The sequence below is a fragment of the Ranitomeya imitator genome, chromosome 10 (assembly GCF_032444005.1).
Source record: "Ranitomeya imitator isolate aRanImi1 chromosome 10, aRanImi1.pri, whole genome shotgun sequence".
Classification (NCBI taxonomy): domain Eukaryota; kingdom Metazoa; phylum Chordata; class Amphibia; order Anura; family Dendrobatidae; genus Ranitomeya; species Ranitomeya imitator.
In genome coordinates this window covers 115,228,459-115,247,589 of record NC_091291.1, presented here as the reverse complement: position 1 = coordinate 115,247,589, position 19,131 = coordinate 115,228,459, and the positions used below count along the sequence as shown (strand labels likewise).

Below are 19,131 nucleotides of genomic sequence, written 5' to 3'. Positions count from 1 at the left end.
TTATCCCTCCCAGACAGATGGTCTCCGGGTGCCACAGCCTCTTCCTCTGTCAGCGGTCACTGGCACCGCTCATTAGAGGAATGAATATGCGGCTCCACCCCTATGGGAGTGGAGTCCATATTCATAACTTTAATGAGCGGTACCATGTGACCGCTGAACAGGGGAAGAGCTGCGGCACCCGAAGACCATGGGACAGGCAGGGGGAGCACCAGGAGCCCCGGAAGCAGGTAAGTATGCGACAGATCTCTCTCCCCCTCACCCGCCGACCCTGCCGCCGACCATGACTCGAGTATAAGCCGAGAGGGGCACTTTCAGCCCAAAAATTTGGGCTGAAAATCTCGGCTTATACTCGAGTATATACGGTACTTTTTTTTTTTTTTTTTTAAATTATGGTTTTAACTACCTACATAAAATGATTGTTTTTTTTCCCTCATTCATTAGAAGAGGTTGAAAAACACTGAAACAATTGACATGGAAACTGCTTCAACTCTGCAAGGAAAAAATAAGAAACGTGTGCACGAGACTTCAGGATTCTCATTCACTTTGACATTGCTAGGAAAATCTTTCCGTTTTTGTGACAAAACTGTTGCGGAAAAATTACTTAATATCAGCACAGATCCTAAATGTTCAGCAGATTACTCCGTACCACTCTGCACACAAGATTTGCCGCGTATCTAAAAATTAAAATGTATGTAACAAAGCTGAAAACGTATGGGTGAAATATTCACCAGGCAGATAAATCCTCAGCATTTTTCTTCCCTCCGGAAGGTTTGGCCTCCATTATAGCAACTGACCTGGTGAGTAAGAGAACTGGGAGGTTGGCAATCAGGATAGCGCCTCTGGACCTGTGCACTGATTTGTTTTCTCATGATAGATTCCTTTTAATATCCTAATACACATTAAATTGTTTCATGGTGTGATCTTTGGCTGGGACACTTCTTTTTTTTTTTTCTAGTTTAAAATAAGACTATAGACATTTAGGTCTCGAGGGAAGGGAGTTACTATCTGTACGGTAATGATTTGGATATAGGCAAAGCCCTCAGTAGGGGATAACAGGCCCTAGTATTGACTGAGGATGATGGGAATAAATATAATTAGTGTATACTTACAGGATTGTACGTTTAACCACATGGGGATCGGGAAAATGTTAAAGAATGGCAACAAAAAATTAAAGCCATTTAGTGAATATTAAAAATGTGGAAGTTATTTTTCTTCAGTGCCGACACATGAAGTTAGTGAATCTCACTACAAACACTTCCAGGGATATGTGTTACTTGCGAGTCTTGCATATATATGGTGTTTGAGGATTCATCAGAGGGAGAACCTGTTTAGTATTGGGGCCCTCTGTTGTAGCTAATGGGGGAGACTCCCGTGATATTTCTATGCGTTAATAGTCTATAGAGCAGACAGAATAGGGTTGTCTTGGTGAAAAGGATCTATAGTTTTTAGGATTTTTTTTTTGTACCTGCCCGATATCCGGTTTCTTATGCACAGGTGAATAGTCTGAATTCATCTCAAGGGAAACAACATCTGGATTATAAGGTTTTGTTAGGCCATGTTCACATGTTGCATTGCTTTTTCCTGCAGGCAAAACCTGCTCTCTTGGTTGTAAAGAAACGTTAAAAAAGCAGGTTTTGATGAGTGTTTGCCTCGTTTTTTGCAAAAAAAAAAATTTTTTTTTCAACTGTGTGTTTGTCATTTTGTCTCTTGTGCATGCTGATAAAGTTGAATAAAAAAAAATTTATGCACTAAATTATCAGGTTTTGGCACCAAAACCTGATGTCTGCATTTTTTGCACTTACTCATTGCTTTCAATGGGTGAAAAACAGTGCAAAAAGGCTGAACGAAGTGACACGCTGCATTTTGCAAAAATGCAGCTTTTTGACAAAACCATAAAGAAAAAACAAAAAGCTGTGTGCATGAGATGTCTGAAATCTCATAGAATTAACTGGTACAGTGAAATGCAGCTGAAAATCTGCATAAAAAAGCAGCAAAAACACAGCGTGTGAACATAGCCTAAAAGGGTTCTCGCCTAGAATGTATAAAAATTGCAAAATGCTGTTAAAAAGCAGTAGCAGAGAATATATATGGGGTGCTCACTGCTAAAAGGAGGCGCTCAGGAGAAAAAACGTATGTCAATATTGAAAAATAACTGCGGCACACTACAAGTTCCAAATGAATGATATAGTTTATTATGCATTTTCCCAAAAAATAATGCATTTCCTTGTGCATCCAACACTCGGTAGCCAAGCAAGTCAAGTAAATAAGGTATATAATTCAACGTTTTGGCTTGTTTTTAGCCTTTATCAAGAAATACCTATCTCATACAGAGAGTTTCCGGGTAGTCCGAGTCCATGGCAAGGTCATTTTTTTTTCAATATTGACAAAAAGCAGTAAGAAGGAATGCCGTGTGGTCCGGAAAATAACTTGAGAACAATCCTAGATCAGATTTGCAAGAGAATCCGCAGCAGAAATCTGCGCTCTCCTTTGGGCTGGGCCTCTGCTTTGCAGTTTGACATGACACTGATCCACATGTTGCAACCATTTTCCTCTCCAATAATTTTGTTCTACTGATGCAGATTTCAACTTTGTATTAAAAAATAAGTACAAATCTAAGCTGTTTGTGGATTCTTGTTAGTGCAGAATGTGTGCTGAAATTAGGGCGAAAAAACCTCTTCTCAAGAATGGAGCGAGTGTTAATATTATTTTTACTGCTCATTGCTTAGTTTCCCAGTAATCTCTCCAGTCTAGAAGTAATATTTACTAGGCAAGAAGTGCAGCACTTACAAGCTCTATAGAAAAAAAGCTTGTAAGTGCTGCTCTCAAACTTGCTGTATTAAACCCACTTCAGTGCTCCCTCCAAGACTACAGAGGCAAAGTGCAAAGCTTCCAGCACTGGAGAGTGCACTGTTCAGATTATTGGCTCAAGTCATCTCACTGGTCCGAGCTTTTAATCGGGAAGAGCGCAATGCCCCCTGGCAAGCAGAAAGCCAAGAGTACGGGGAGAGATGCTCCTGAAACGCTATTAGGAAAACACTTCAAATATTTTTTTTCCCTAATCTACTGTATATCTTCCTCTTTATACTTTTATGTTACTGAACCTGTGGAGAAGTTTATTCAGTGCGTGAAGGATTAAGGGTATGTGCACACCTTCAGTATTTGCAGCGCTGCAAATACTAATGTGTTCTCAAGAAAAACGTAGAATAAAACACTTGCATTTTAGATGCATTTCCCCATTGATTAGTAGGGCTGGAATCTGCAGCAAAATGGCTCCTCATTCTCCAGCAATCCCTTCGTTAAGAATGGTGTGCGCATCATCAGCCTTAATCAATTGGCATCTAAGTTATTTTATGGGGCAGTGATTGACCATTAATAGTCCTGTGAATAGACTAAATCACATAAATAGCAATGCTGACTCCAAGTAGTGCGTTCATTACTACCTTTTTGCTACAAGTACCGTACGTAAATTAAAAAAATACCATATTCCTTATGTGCGAATGTTTCTTTGCGGTAAATGTGGTTAAACCTAGGCCAGAATCTGTGTGGCACCTTTTCACGATTATCTGTTTCTGATGTAGTGTAGCTGACTTACAAGATGATGTTTATCACAGGAATGGAACTTACTTGTGAAGAACACACAGGTTTTCAAAATAATACCAGTCGTAACAGTTGCCAAAATCTGATTAGGGGGTAATATAACTTGTGTGTTTTACATGTTCTTAATACACAGTAATTTATTCTCTCCTTACAGCTGGAGAAAAAGCAGGTTATTCCTCCCTTCAAGCCTCAGATCACAGACGATTATGGTTTGGAGAACTTTGACACTCAGTTTACCAGTGAACCCGTGCAGCTCACACCGGATGACGAGTACGTACAAAATAAAAATCCATAAATACATTGTAATAACCTTTTTATCCTATTTTGCAGATCCAATCCTAATATGTAGTAGGTGTAATAATATTAGCAAATACTTCCAATTCGAAATTTAGTATAGTTGTTCTAATTCGCGATGTCACTTACCCCATGTGCAGTGCATAAGTTTATGAATCCATAGTTACGACCACTAGCACCTGCCACTGAGTGGTCGTAACCATGGATACCAAAGATACTACAATGACCTATACAGTGGGTAAGAGATTGTGAATTAGCAAATTCCTCCAATTATAACTATAGTATAGTTTTTCTAATAGTGTGAGTATTATAATTACTACATATTGGGATAGGATTTTGGAGATGGAAATACCCCTTTTAACCTGTAGATATGAGTGTTCAGTAGTGCAAAATTCTGCACCATGAGCATGGATATCATCATGGCCTGTTCAGATGAAAGCTGCTGCTTTTGAGTATACCCTTATGAGCCCTTTTTTCCTAAGGGTTATAAAACTAAATTGTCCGCTACAGAGACAGGTCAATGCAAGTAGTCAAAATGTCCACATACAATTACTACTACAACGTTAAAGTGGTTGTCCAAGTTATAAAACCCATTTTAAAAGGTAATTAGGAAGTGTGTTATAGTGGTTTGTCACAATTAGGGTCCTCCTCTATTAGCCAGTGAGTAAAGCATAAGTAGGATGTCTCTTACTGTGGCGGACAGACACATGCATTATACAGTAGACAGTTCACTGCTGCAATGGGAATTGTCATGCTTCATTGGTACTGCAGGGAAATTGAACACTTTCTATCTCAATCCTTCAGCTGATCGCTGGCAGTCCCAGTAGTGAGACTTTCTGTGATCAGCTTATCAAGGGACAAGTATAACAAAATATTTTCTATAGTTCTCTACAACTGTCTCCCCCAAACTAAACGGCAAAGACAAAACAAACGCATTCTATTGTTTTCAGAGTGATAGATTACCTCTTCACTCCAAAATGTTGCAAAAATGTTATTTTAAAAATTGAAAAGCATTATACAGATGGCAGAGAATCGGTCATCTCGCCCTGAGAGATGTTTATTCCGGTGCATGCACTTAGAGCCTTCTGGTTATGCGCTAACAAAATGAGTTGCTTTATGTTAATCCCACTCTGAAGAGTTTCCCAGACGTCGCTCACTTTCACACCGGGTGGCGAACAGTGCAGACGTGTGCACAATTGGCAGGCGTTGTGCATCTTTCCTATTTATTAGGAGAGGACGGGTGAACGATACTTGCTGATTGCGCATCACAATATGACTAAGGTCTTATTTAAATGCTTGGGGGTTTTTTTTGCATATGGGAAAATAACAAAAAAGGTCCTTATCAGTGTGCCGGATTTCATTTTCATTAGTTTTTGATTGTGTGTATTTTTAGGAAGTGTTTTATCCATTTTAGGCCTCTTTCACACGTCCAGATCGGTACCGAAGTTATCCGTGTCCGTGTGCTCACGTGGCACACGTGCGGCAGCCGTGTGCCGCCTGAGGACCACACGGACCGTGCAGGAGACAGCGCTACAGTTAAGCGCTGTCCCCCCTGTGTGTGGTGCTGAAGCCGGCATTCATTCCTTCTCCCCAGCAGCATTCGCTGGAGAGAAGGAATGAAAAATCAAGGTTTTTCTTAAGTTAAAAATAAAGTTTGTGGGGGGGCGTGGCTATGTAACTTTAGAGAGAAGTCGCACCTCGTGGAGCTCCGGCCATCCTGACTCGTATCCTGCCATAAAAAAACCCTAAACCACTGATTGTACCGGCCGGAACGGTACTCTCAGGACCTCAGGAGCCCGGTGGTCTCTTTGACTGGCAGTTTTGGAGTCCTGGGGCGACAGACGTGGAGGCGGCCTGGAAGGGCGACAGAATCCCTGGGCTGCAGCGGCCATTTTTGTGCACACGCTCCGGCGGGCAGGACGCAGCACCAGCCGGGTGTCTCTTCCCCTGAGACACAGCAGATGCCTGCGCTGCAGTGAAGGAGCGCTGGGGAACGCCGGATAACAGGTGCGGGGTCTGGAGTGGTCGGCAGTGCCCGGGGAGGCAGCAGACCTTATCATAGCGCGCACTCCAGCAGCAAGGAGAGCGGTGCTTTACAGTTCATCAGCGGTGCAGCTTGAGGAGTGAGCTGATAACCTGAAATAGTAGGGGGGTGGTGCGGTGTGTGCCCTGGAAGATTGGGCCCTGCATCCCCCTTATCAGATAAACCCCTGCTGGCGCCATAACTCTGGAGGGATTAACCCCCTCCCTGCTGCTCTGCCTGTGGGGGCTGTGAGGCTGCTTCAAGGCGCAGTGCCTGGACGAATCCTCAGTTGCTACTTCATTAACCCCTGACAATCTTTCTGCCTGGCCAGTAACCCTTCTAGGATCTGCTTGGATATTTAACTCTGCTGGGACTGTTGCTGTGGAATAGACTAGCCATAACTATAAAGGTGATCCTTTTGTGGGGCCCTTCTGCTGATCACTATGCATCATTCCAAAGGTGCTGGGGCTGCTGACAAATTAAGGAAATATGCCAGAGAAGATGCCCCTGATAATATACGCACTCTCAGAAATAATCCTACACAGAACCAACGGGGGAAAAATCGTCTCTCTGACAGTAATGAGGAGGGAGAGCAAGACGATCTGACTCTTAAACAAGCGTCTGAGCAATTAATGCAGGCCATATCCCTCACTAGATCTTCTCTTACTGAAAAGATAGAAGACGTACACACAGAAGTGGGCCGTCTGCGCCACGATATGCAAGCTATGAGAGGACGTATCTCGGAAATTGAAACAAGAGTGTCTCATATAGAAGACGCCATTACCCCTATGGAAGCTAAGTTGTCAAAGGCTGCCGGTTCTGTAAATGCCTGGAAACAAAAAGCAGATGACCTGGAAAACAGACTGCGCCGCAATAATATTCGAATCATCGGCCTACCGGAACGTTCGGAGGGTCAGCAACCTGAGCAATTTCTAGAGGATTGGCTTAAAACCTCCCTGGGAGATGGATTCTCCTCAACATTTTCTGTGGAGAGGGCTCATAGGGTCCCAACCAGACCTCTTCCCCCCGGAACTCCGCCCCGGCCTTTTTTGGCTCGTCTCCTCAATTGCAGAGACAGAGATGCGATTCTTCGCTTGGTGCGACAGAAGGGCCCTATTAAGTTCAATAATGCTGCAATTTCAATCTTCCCTGATTTCTCCATGGAGCTCCAAAAGCAGCGGGTTCGGTTCATGGAAGTTAAGAAGCAGCTCAGGGATAAAAACATTGTCTACTCCATGCTTTATCCGGCTCGGCTCCGCGTTGTCCATGAGGGTTCTTCCCTGTTCTTTACAGATCCGGCGGAGGCAGCCGAATGGTTGCGGTCATACAAGGTGTCTGGTGTACCGGACTCCTGAGCTGTTATAATTGTTCAATGGCAACACAAATTGGAGCTCTCTGTATAGGTGCTGAGCTTATCAAAAAATACCGGACGCTGGTTTCAGTGAGGGTATCCCCTTTGCTATCTGACTGTAGGAGTGTAGGATTATACTCCTCTACTGTTCAAGTTTTGTTTTGTATGGGTTTTTATACCAGTTTTGATTGTTTGATAAGTTTGTTAGTCGCCATTGGTAATTTTGTGCTCTGCGGTATGTCCCTGATTCCTGTTCAGGTTATGGTGTATATTTTTCCTTTTTCTAAGTGTAGATATGGGGTCTGAGATTATATGCATGACGTGGAACATACGGGGTATTAAGACTCCCCGAAAGAAAATAAAGGTCTTTTCGCAGATTAAACGCTATCATCCCCATGTGGTAGCTCTTGTAGAAACACATCTGACCAGAGACACAGTTAAATGTACACAAAAGCCCTGGGTGCAATGGTCCCTTCACGCATTCCATACCAGTTATTCAAGAGGGGTCTCACTGCTGATACATAGGAATGTTAGATGGGAAGCTAGAGAGGCACGACGAGATCCAGAGGGTCGCTTTGTTTTTGTACACGCCTTTATTAACACACAGGAATATGTGATATTATGTGTCTATAATCCCCCCCCCCCCCCCCCCCCCCCCCGGCTAATATATCGATTCTTCGCATGGCAATGGGTTTCTCCCTAAATTATCCTGATGCTAGCGTTATTTGTATGGGGGATTTTAATTTAGTCATGGATAATTCCATGGATAGATTGAGGCTTGACGACGTGATATCTGGAGGGCCTTCTCCCCAGTCCCCCTCACAATTGGCACTGTTTATGGATGGTAGTGGATGGTTGGACTTGTGGAGAATACGTCACCCTGAGGTAAAGGAATACACTTGCCATTCATCAACTAAGCGGTCTCTATCTCGTATAGACTACATATTTGGATCTTGCGGCCTGGCATTATGGGTGGATAGTGTTGAACATGGCAATAGGGGGGTATCGGATCATAGTCCAGTGATTCTTAAACTTAAATACGGTAAATTAAATAACAATATACCCTGGAAATTGAACCCCTTTTGGTTGAAATTAATAGATTCTAGTGATAGAACGGTTGATCAGCTGAAATGCTTTATCTACACTCATCCAGACCCTCCAAATCTTGGTTTATTTTGGGATACTCTAAAAGCATACTTAAGGGGATGTCTATCCTCCACGATCTCTTATATCAAACGGATAACGGCAGGGGAAGATGGGGAGATGGAGCGACGGTTGAGAGACTCGGAGGCCGCCTATGTGGCTAACCAAACTAGTGGTAACAGGGCGGAATGGCTTACTTCCCAGAGGTTATATACTCAATATATAGACACTAAATCAAAACGCAAATTATTCTTTACCCGTCAATCCTACTTCGAATTGGGGAACCAGGCCAGTACATTTCTAGCTTTTTTTAGTACGCCAACATAACACCTCTAATACAATATTACAAATCCGGGCACTTGACGGTACATTGGTATCCTCTACTGAAGGGATTCTCCGGTGTTTTCATGATTATTATAAATCATTATATAGGGCTAGTAGTGATCTTGGTGTCCCAGAATGTTTAGACTATCTATCGGATATAGCGTTCCCCTCACTGAGTCCAGCCCAGCAAGCCTTTATGGAGGCTGAGTTTACCTTAGAGGAAGTAGAGCAAGCTATCACGGATATGGCCACTGGGAAGGCCCCGGGACCTGACGGATTTCCCGTTGAGTTATATAAGAAATATCGAGGCCACTTGGCACCACTTTTACTGAAGGTACTTCGGAATATATGGGAGGGAGAACTCATGCCCGAAACATTTTACGATGCAAATATTATTGTACTTAAGAAGGAGGGAAAGGATCCTCTGGAGTGTGGATCGTATCGCCCCATATCTCTTGTAAATGTAGATTACAAAATCTTCAACAAAATTTTAACTACTAGGCTGAACACAATCATACTGGACCTTGTACACCCAGACCAAACCGGCTTTATGCCTGGAAAAAGCACTTCCATCAATATCAGGCGGGTCCAATCGGTGATTCAATACAGTTCTCTGGAGTTAGATAATAATTGGGCATTAGCATCGCTAGACACGGCCAAGGCGTTTGACTCTCTTGAGTGGCCTTTCCTATCTGCGTGCCTACGGAAATACGGTTTTGGGGATAAATTTATTAGAGGGATAGACACATTATATAAGAATCCCAAGGCGCGTATAATTGTGAATAACTCCATCTCTGATTCTTTTACCCTGCACAGAGGAACCCGCCAAGGATGTCCTCTGTCCCCGGCCCTTTTTGCCCTTGCAATAGAGGCCTTGGCAATACGCATAAGATCCTCTATGGATCTTAAGGGAATAAATATTGCGGACCGTGTGGACAGTATAGGACTCTATGCCGATATGATAATATTTATGGATAAAATGGAAGAAACATTGCCACAAGTAATAGCGACCATAGATAAATTCAGTAAATTCTCTGGTCTTTATATAAATTGGGATAAATCTGCCCTGATGCCTCTATCTCACACTCCGATGCCCGATCTCGAGGCTCTATCGCCTCTGCCTATCGTTTCTAATTTCAAATATTTAGGTATCCATATGTCTCAATGTATACGGCTGGACCTTCAATTTAACATCTATCCGTTACTGGATATGGTCAAATCTAAATTCATAACTTGGAGCAAACTCCCTCTCTCTGTTGCAGGCCGCATTAATTTAATCAAAATGATATTGCTTCCCAAGCTTAATTACTGCTTTCAACGTAGTGCTATGTCAATACCTAAGTCTTTCTTTACAAAATTAAATTCCTTAATCACATCCTTTATATGGGGGAAGACTAGGCCTAAACTTAAATTATCTACTCTGCAGAGACCGAAAAAAGGGGGTGGGGTGGCCTTACCAAATTTTTATTTGTACTATCTTGCTGGACAAGCTAAGGCGATAAATAAATGGATGCCCAATAACTCTCTGCCCAACTCTGAGAGTCATTTACTTCACTCTGCCCGGATTGATTGCCCACTGGGGTTCTTGGAGATAGAGAAAGTCAGTACTCCTCGTTTACTACCTTTATTCCGATTGGCAAGATTAATATGGAGACAAATTAAAAGAGTTATTAAATTTGTAGATATAGTAGCTGAAATGCCATTGTGGAATAATAGTTGTATCCCAGAGCTACTGAATCACCCATCTACTGATTTCTGGATCTCATGTGGTGTTCTCTCGGTAGGTGACGTACATGCCCAAGGGGTTTTTGTATCATTTGAACAACTGCAAAAAACTTATAACATCCCGAGATCTCAATTTTTCCGGTATCTACAGCTAAGGTCAGCTTTCCAGTCGCACATGCGAAGTGTTGGTACAGGTCGAGCGATTTCATCTTTACCTCTGATAGGCATTCTCAAATCGCAGGGACCCCAAGGACTGATTTCCTCTTTGTATACATACCGTATATACTCGAGTATAAGCCGAGATTTTCAGCCCAAATTTTAGGGCTGAAAGTGCCCCCCTCGGCTTATACTCGAGTCACGGTAGCGGTGGGGTCGGCAGGTGAGGGGCTGAGGGCGCTGGGGTATACTTACCTAGTCCCAGCGATCCTCGCGCTGTCCCTGCCGTCCCACGGGCTTCGGCTCTGCAGCTTCTTCCTCTCTTCAGCGGTCACGTGGGACCGCTCATTACAGAAATGAATAAGCGGCTCCACCTCCCATAGGGGCGGAGCCGCTTATTCATTTCTCTAATCAGCGGTGCCGGTGACCGCTGATAGAGAAAGAAGCTGCAGCGCCGAAGACCAGGCAGAGGGACAGCGCGAGGATCGCCAGGACTAGGTGAGTATGTTATATTCACCTGTCCTCGTTCCAGCCGCCGGGCGCCGATCCATCTTCCCGGCCGGCGCCTCCATCTTCCCGGCGTCTGCGCTCTCTGACTGATCAGGCAGAGGGCGCGATGACGCATACAGTGTGCGCGGCGCCCTCTGCCTGATCAGTCAGAGCAGAGACGCCGGGAAGATGGAGGCGCCGGAACGAGACGCCGGGAGCTGCAATCAAGGGAGGTGAGTATGTGTTTTTTTTTTTTATTGCAGCAGTAGCAGCGGCAGCACAGATTAATGTGGAGCATCTATGGGGCACAGTGAACGGTGCAGGGCACCGTATAAGGCACAGCTAGGGGGCACAATGAACGGTGCAGAGCACCGTATATGGCACAGCAATGGGGCACAATGAACGGTGCAGAGCACCGTATATGGCACAGCAATGGGGCACAGTGAACGGTGCAGAGCACCGTATATGGAGCACATCTATGGGGCACAGTGAACGGTGCAGAGCACCGTATATGGAGCACATCTATGGGGCACAGTGAACGGTGCAGAGCACCGTATATGGAGCACATCTATGGGGCACAGTGAACGGTGCAGAGCACCGTATATGGAGCACATCTATGGGGCACAGTGAACGGTGCAGAGCACCGTATAAGGCACAGCTAGGGGGCACAATGAACGGTGCAGAGCACCGTATATGGAGCACATCTATGGGGCACAGTGAACGGTGCAGAGCACCGTATATGGAGCACATCTATGGGGCACAGTGAACGGTGCAGAGCACCGTATATGGAGCACATCTATGGGGCACAGTGAACGGTGCAGAGCACCGTATATGGAGCACATCTATGGGGCACAGTGAACGGTGCAGAGCACCGTATATGGAGCACATCTATGGGGCACAGTGAACGGTGCAGAGCACCGTATATGGAGCACATCTATGGGGCACAGTGAACGGTGCAGAGCACCGTATATGGAGCACATCTATGGGGCACAGTGAACGGTGCAGAGCACCGTATAAGGCACAGCTAGGGGGCACAATGAACGGTGCAGAGCACCGTATATGGAGCACATCTATGGGGCACAGTGAACGGTGCAGAGCACCGTATATGGAGCACATCTATGGGGCACAGTGAACGGTGCAGAGCACCGTATATGGAGCACATCTATGGGGCACAGTGAACGGTGCAGAGCACCGTATATGGAGCACATCTATGGGGCACAGTGAACGGTGCAGAGCACCGTATATGGAGCACATCTATGGGGTGCAGAGCACCGTATAAGGCACAGCTAGGGGGCACAATGAACGGTGCAGAGCACCGTATAAGGCACAGCTAGGGGGCACAATGAACGGTGCAGAGCACCGTATAAGGCACAGCTAGGGGGCACAATGAACGGTGCAGAGCACCGTATAAGGCACAGCTAGGGGGCACAATGAACGGTGCAGAGCACCGTATAAGGCACAGCTAGGGGTCACAGTGAACGGTGCAGAGCACCGTATATGGCACAGCTAGGGGGCACAATGAACGGTGCGGAGCACCGTATATGGCACAGCTATGGGGCACAGTGAACAGTGCAGAGCACTATATGGCACAGCTATGGGGCACAGTGAACGGTGCAGAGCACTATATGGGGCACAGCTATGGGGAAATATGAATGGTGTAGAGCACTATATGGCACAGCTATGGGGAAACAATGATCTATTTTTATTTTTGAAATTCACCGGTAAATGCTGCATTTCCACCCTAGGCTTATACTCGAGTCAATAAGTTTTCCCAGTTTTTTGTGGCAAAATTAGGGGGGTCGGCTTATACTCGGGTCGGCTTATACTCGAGTATATACGGTATCTATTATCTGTCGGAGATGGGTCCACCATCAATTTTATCAAAGGGAAATGGGAGGAACTTCTTCCTGATGTACTGGGGGAGGAATGGGAGGAAATTTTGGAATCTCCAACCAAAGTTTCTCCTTCAGTAAACAATAAGATGACCCAGGTATATATTATATACCAGACATATTTGACCCCGACACGACTTTTCAAAATGGGTCGCCTCCTCTCGTCAGATTGTTTACGGTGTCGTACACATGATGCAGATTTTATTCACATGATTTGGAGGTGCCCGGTAGTTCTACATTACTGGAAAGAGGTGACGACACTACTAACATCTTTATTGTCGATTCCTGTCCCACTTGAGCCATTGACCTGTTTATTCGGGGTATGGGATGCGGAAACGTGGGATCACTATACTGGGATCTTCCTTCGTGAGACACTCTTCATGGCACGGAAGGTGTTGGCATTAAGATGGATGGGTGGTTCCCCCCCGACTCTTAGAGCTTGGATGGATTTGGTGAATTCGATTATCCCGTATGAAAAAACACTATACCAAACTAGAGGATGTCCAGGTAAATTTGAAAAGATCTGGGGTAGATGGAACTCCTCTTATCATACTATATAATCTATACTGGCTGGATGTGTGTGCGGGGAGATGGATGGGTGGTTTTGGGGACATCGTTTGCAGAGCAGGATTTGCGTATGATTTTCCTTTTGGCGACTTACTATAGATGGTTAAAGTAGTTAAAGTTAGTAATAGGTATTTCATAAGGTACTAGTGATTTAACATGCACAATGTATTACCCCTGTAAATTTTGGATAGGATATATCTCTGTAATTATCTGTATCCTGTGGTATAACTGACAATGACAAATGCAATCTGTGTAATGTTTGTTTTATTCTGAAATTAATAAACTAATTAAAAAAAAAAAAAAAATAGTGTTTGTGGGTCACCTCCCGCCTCCCATCCCCTGTGCACCCACCAGCTTGCAGAAAAATACTCACCCAGCTCCAGCGATGTCTCCTCTCAGCGGCCGCCGGCAGCTTGTCCTGTGTGAGCGGTCACGTGGTACTGCTCATTACAGTGCTGAATATGCGCATATTCATCACTGTAATGAGCGGTACCACATGACCGCTCACACAGGACAAGCTGCCGGAGGCCGCTGAGAGGAGACATCGCTGGAGCTGGGTGAGTATTTTTCTGCAAGCTGGTGGGCGCACAGGGGATGGGAGGCGGGAGGTGACCCACAAACTTTATTTTTAAGAGAAAAAAAATGGACTTTTCATCTCTTCTCTCCTGCGGGGAGAAGAGATGAATGCTGCCTTCAGCACCACACGCAGGGGACCCTGTGCTTACTGTAGCGCTGTCTCTCCTGCGGGTGGTACGTGCACACGGAGGAGAGTGTGCACGTGTGTGGGACATATTGCGGGACGTGCTGCCGGAGAAAAGCGGACATGTCTCCGTGTTTTGCACACAGAAACACGGAGACGTGCATAGATCCATTCATTTGAATGGGTCTACGTGTGTCAGTGTCTCCGATACGTGAGAAAACTGTCAGTACACGTACCGGAGACACTGACGTGTGAAAGAGGCCTTACTCATATGCATCAAAACCAACAACCAAACAAACATGCTTTTCCCCGCTCTCTAAGGACATACACAGGAGTATCCATGTGCTGTCAGCTTTTTTTTTTTTTTACGGAACCATTGATTTGAATGGGCATTTCATGTGTGACTTGGATGAAAACAAGACATATCTCCTTTTATTTGATTTTTTTTGTGAAAACTTGGTCCACACAGAGAGTCACATGTGAAGAGCCCTATAGATGAGCACTTAATCTACCGTATATGGATACTGTATGAGGCCTAAGACTGATGCCAACCATGCGTAGGGTATGGTAACATGCAGATATTCTGCAAAATGTAGAAGGAAATTTGTATGAGTTACATGTGGATGTGTTGCAGCTTCAACCTTATGAATTGCAAAGGGTAAAATCTACTATGAAAAATCTGTAGCTTAAATTACTCGCCGGTTAATTTCCACTACAGCTTTATTTTCTGCCATTTGAGATTTAGTACATTTTCATCCACTTTGCCCAGTGCTGTAATACATACACATACCTGGAATTGATATCCATACAATGTCCACTACGTGAGCTTACTATATAAACGTATAGAGATATAATATATTGTAAGTGTAAGGCTTTGTTCACACGTGTTTTTGCTGGGTTTTAGTTTTTCTGCAGGCAAAACCTGCTCTCGTGGCAGTAAAGAAGCTGCTACAAAACGCAGGTTTTCCTGCAGTTTTTTGCTGCGTATTTGTGCTGATTTTTGGTGCATTTTTATTGTCTCCTGTGTATGCTGATAAAGTTTAGTGCCCCCACAAAAAACATGATTCATCTTCCTTAGGTATTTGCACCTAAAACTCAGCAAAGCCTGATACCTGTGTTTTTTGCTCTGTCAGTGGTCCCCAACTCCAGGCCTCGAGGGCCGCCAACAGTGCAGGTTTTCAGGATTTCCTTAGTATTGCACAGGGGTTGGAATCATCACCTGTGCAGATGATCACAAAAGAAATCCTGAAAACCTGCACTGTTGGTGGCCCTCGAGGCCTGGAGTTGGGGACCCCTGCTCTTAGTCATTGCTTTGTAGGGTTGGGGGGAAAAAAAAAACGCTCAAACAATTGACATGCTGCAATTTTAAAGGGAATCTGTCACCCCAAAAATGGCCTATAACCTAAGGCCACCGGCATCAGGGCTTATCTACAGCATTCTGTAGTGCTGTAGATAAGCCCCCAATGTATCCTGAAAGATAAGAAAAACAGGTTATATTATACTCACCCAGGGGTGGTCCCTGTTCTGTTCGGGTCCGATGGGCGCTGCGGTCCAGGGTCTCCCATCTTCATCAGATGACGTCCTCTTCTTGTCTTCCTGCCGCGGCTCCGGCGCAGGCGTACTTTATGTGCCCTGTTGAGGGCAGAGCAAAGTACTCCAGTGCGCATGCATCAGGCCTCTGGACTTTCCCGATGCCTGCTCACTGCAGTACTTTGCTCTGCCCTCAACAGGGCACATAAAGTACGCCTGCGCCGCAGCAGGAAGAAAAGAAGAGGACGACATCATATGAAGATGGGAGGCACCGGAACGCGACGCCCATTGGACCCGAACCGCCCCTGGGCGAGTATAATATAACCTGTTTTTCTTTCAGGATACATCGGGGGCTTATCTACAGCATTACAGAATGCTGTAGATAAGCCCCTGATGCCGATGGCCTTAGTTTATAGGCTGTTTTTGGGGTGACAGATTCCCTTTAAAAAATGGAGCAGTTTTCCAAATCGGTCAGGGAAAAACCGTGCATGACATTTCTGAAATCTCATAGCTTTTGACCGCACTGTAAAACGCAGTTTAAAATGTGCATATAAAAAAAACAAAGCAAAAGCACAACGTGTGAACATAGCCTAACAGTCCTTCTTTGACATCCATACTGATTTACTAGACACTACTCTTAATTTTTTGCCATTATGCGTTTATAAACTTACATAATTTTTTTTTCTTTCACAGAGACGTAATAAAACGAATAGACCAATCAGAGTTTGAAGGCTTTGAATATATTAACCCATTGCTGCTCTCAACAGAAGAGACGGTATGAAGGACTGCGATATTTATGGACAAAACCATGTGATTGATCCCGAACTTGTATCCTTAACTACAGTATATGCATGCGAGGCTGGAAAACTGATGCCAGGTTCTTGGTACAGATCAGCACTACAGGATTTGCTGCTGAAAATCATCTACAATGGAGATGTTTATAGTGGATCTCTTCCTGAGTAGTAGCTGCTCTCTACATGAGGAGATGGCTTTCCGGCTCAGTTACACAAGGGATTTCACTTTTTGTGCCTGCCTCTTTGAAGGGTCTACAGTGTATGTAAATTCCATCTGAGGGCGCCTGTATGGAAGAACTGTTTAATTTCAGGCAATCATGTAAGCAAGCCGCTTCCATTAGTGCATTAGATGCCATGTGCTGCACTCCTGGGAAACAAAACAAAAGGAGGTTGGAAAATGAATTGACAGCATCTGATTTAATGACTTTCTCCTCCCAAAAATTAATAACGTGGTACTTGTCAGTGTGGGTATTTAAAGAAAGCTGTGTTACATCGATTACGTACAAAAAATCACATTGCTCAGAAGCCTAACTGAAGTAATTGCACTGGTAATATTATAAAAGTAATCTGGATTTTATTTTCTAAAAAATAAAAAACTGCAGTGTTGCACTTCCATTAAATCTAGAACCATCTGGGTGCAGTAAAGGCAATAAGAAAAACCAAAACAATTTGCTGGGAGGTGAAATAATAAATTTGCACATTTGAATGGCTTTGTGGAAATCAACGATGTAATGTGCCTAATACTTAGCTTGTAGTGTATGACATTTTGCTATCTGAACAATTCCAATGCAGTATTCCATGCAGAAACACGCTCGGCCATAGATCCTGATAACACGTCCCCTTTAAGCCTTAACAGGTGGAACTTAAAAAATCTTTCATTCCCTTCATTTCCCGTCCTAGTCGAGCATACATTTTCTAGATGTTGGCTGCTTGATCCGTTGTGTAGCTGCTGTTTAGTAGAGGTGAAGACGAAAACCTCCCGATACCCTCCATTCTCCTACGTATCTGATGAAGCCATGCGCCAGAGACTTTTGCATTTAGGTGACCAGTGTTTAAGATGAAAATTTAATCTTATACCGGAAAACATGTGATCGCTGATTTACACCAATGTCTTAAACCTATGAAGCGAAAAAAGCCGCTTCTCCATTATTTGCCTGGGGGGGGGGGGGGGTGCCTCGCTTACATAACACATTACAATCATCGGATCTACGTGACATGATGATTTATTTGCGGCCACTGAGGGGTAAGAAAAAAGAAAACATTCCACGCACTTGCCCGTGTAATAAAAGCACACTATCATAAAATTAGTACAAGTATTAATAATTATTAAAGTTTCACGTACATTTGTTTTTCTGGTCCTCAGATCATTCCAGCTCATGACACGTTACTGTCTAACTTCAACTAAAGGATTAAAAAAAAAAAAAAAAATTACTAGATTCATCCATTTAATACTTTAGCCACTAAGTTATTTAAGAAAAGTATTTAAATCATGAGACATGCGATCTTCTCCCCTCCCCAGTCAGGAAAAACGCATTCCCACTGAATTTGCAAATCCATTTTCTGCTGTTTGGTAAACCTGGGGGCGATCACTGTAATTCCACGTATCCGACCAAATGATATACTGCATCAGGGAAGGGAGCAAAAGATTTGGTCCTGTGTAACTTCATGTACGTATCTCGCGAAGGACGAATTACAGATTCTGTATATTTGCTGACCCTTTAACACAAACGGAAAAAAAAAAAAGAAAGAAACTACTTGATTTTATACAATTTAATTTAAAGGCATTACAAATGTTCCTGTGTTGCCAAATAGTTTTGTTGCTCATATGCAAGTGTATGAAAAAAAAACAAAAACAAATGTTTTGTTCACAATGAAGGGGAAATTTTTTATATATTAAAAAAAAAAAACTTGTTTTATAAATTAAAGAAAATGAAGGCTGTAATTAATTGTGGTTTGGGGGAGGGGGGCGCAGGGTGACTAATATATGAAGAATATGGCTCTGGTAATTATCTAGTTGTCTTATTTGGAATAGTAAATGAACATTACAGCTAATTTAATGATTGTAAAACAGTAAATATGTTCTTGTAGTTTTGTAAATTTCAATGAGTTAAGACCTTGCTGACTAAGTTAATTGTGCAGAAGATGGTATACTAATCCATTAAATAATTAAGATCATTTATATTCTTGCACATTAAAAGAGTTTATTGAAAAATAAAAAAGACTCAGTTTTTGTATGTATCTGAAATGTATTTTTTTTTATCTGGACTGGTCACAGCAAACATTGCATTGTAAAAAAAAAAAAAAGTGTATTTCTTGCAGAAAATACACTGCTTATTGCAGTGCAAGGATAATGTATGAGTTTTCTTAAAGGGGTTGTCCAATCACAAAATCTGAAAAAAAAGTAAGCTAATCCACGCTGAATTGTATTTTACAATACCACTATTACTTTGTTTCTACCTTTCGTTCCGCTTCAATTTCACATCATTCTCTGCATGTCAAGGTTGCAATGCAACCCCGTTCACTTCTATTGTGCTGCGATGTAGCAG

The 19,131-nt window shown here is 43.6% G+C and overlaps 1 protein-coding gene across 3 annotated transcripts in view; it reads left to right on the top strand.

Annotated features, from left to right (window-relative positions):
* Positions 1 to 18,804, top strand: part of PRKCZ (protein kinase C zeta) — a 201,398-nt gene extending 182,594 nt beyond the window's left edge. For 2 of the 3 annotated variants that reach the window (XM_069741677.1, XM_069741679.1), the window contains 2 exons: positions 3,752 to 3,867; positions 16,485 to 18,316. In XM_069741677.1, the coding sequence (XP_069597778.1) occupies positions 3,752 to 3,867; positions 16,485 to 16,572 (204 nt within the window). In that variant the 3' untranslated portion in view covers positions 16,573 to 18,316. Of the gene's footprint in view, positions 1 to 3,751; positions 3,868 to 16,484 lie in introns of all 3 variants that reach the window. The other variant, XM_069741678.1, reaches the window with a different exon arrangement.
* Positions 18,805 to 19,131: the final 327 nt, after the last annotated feature.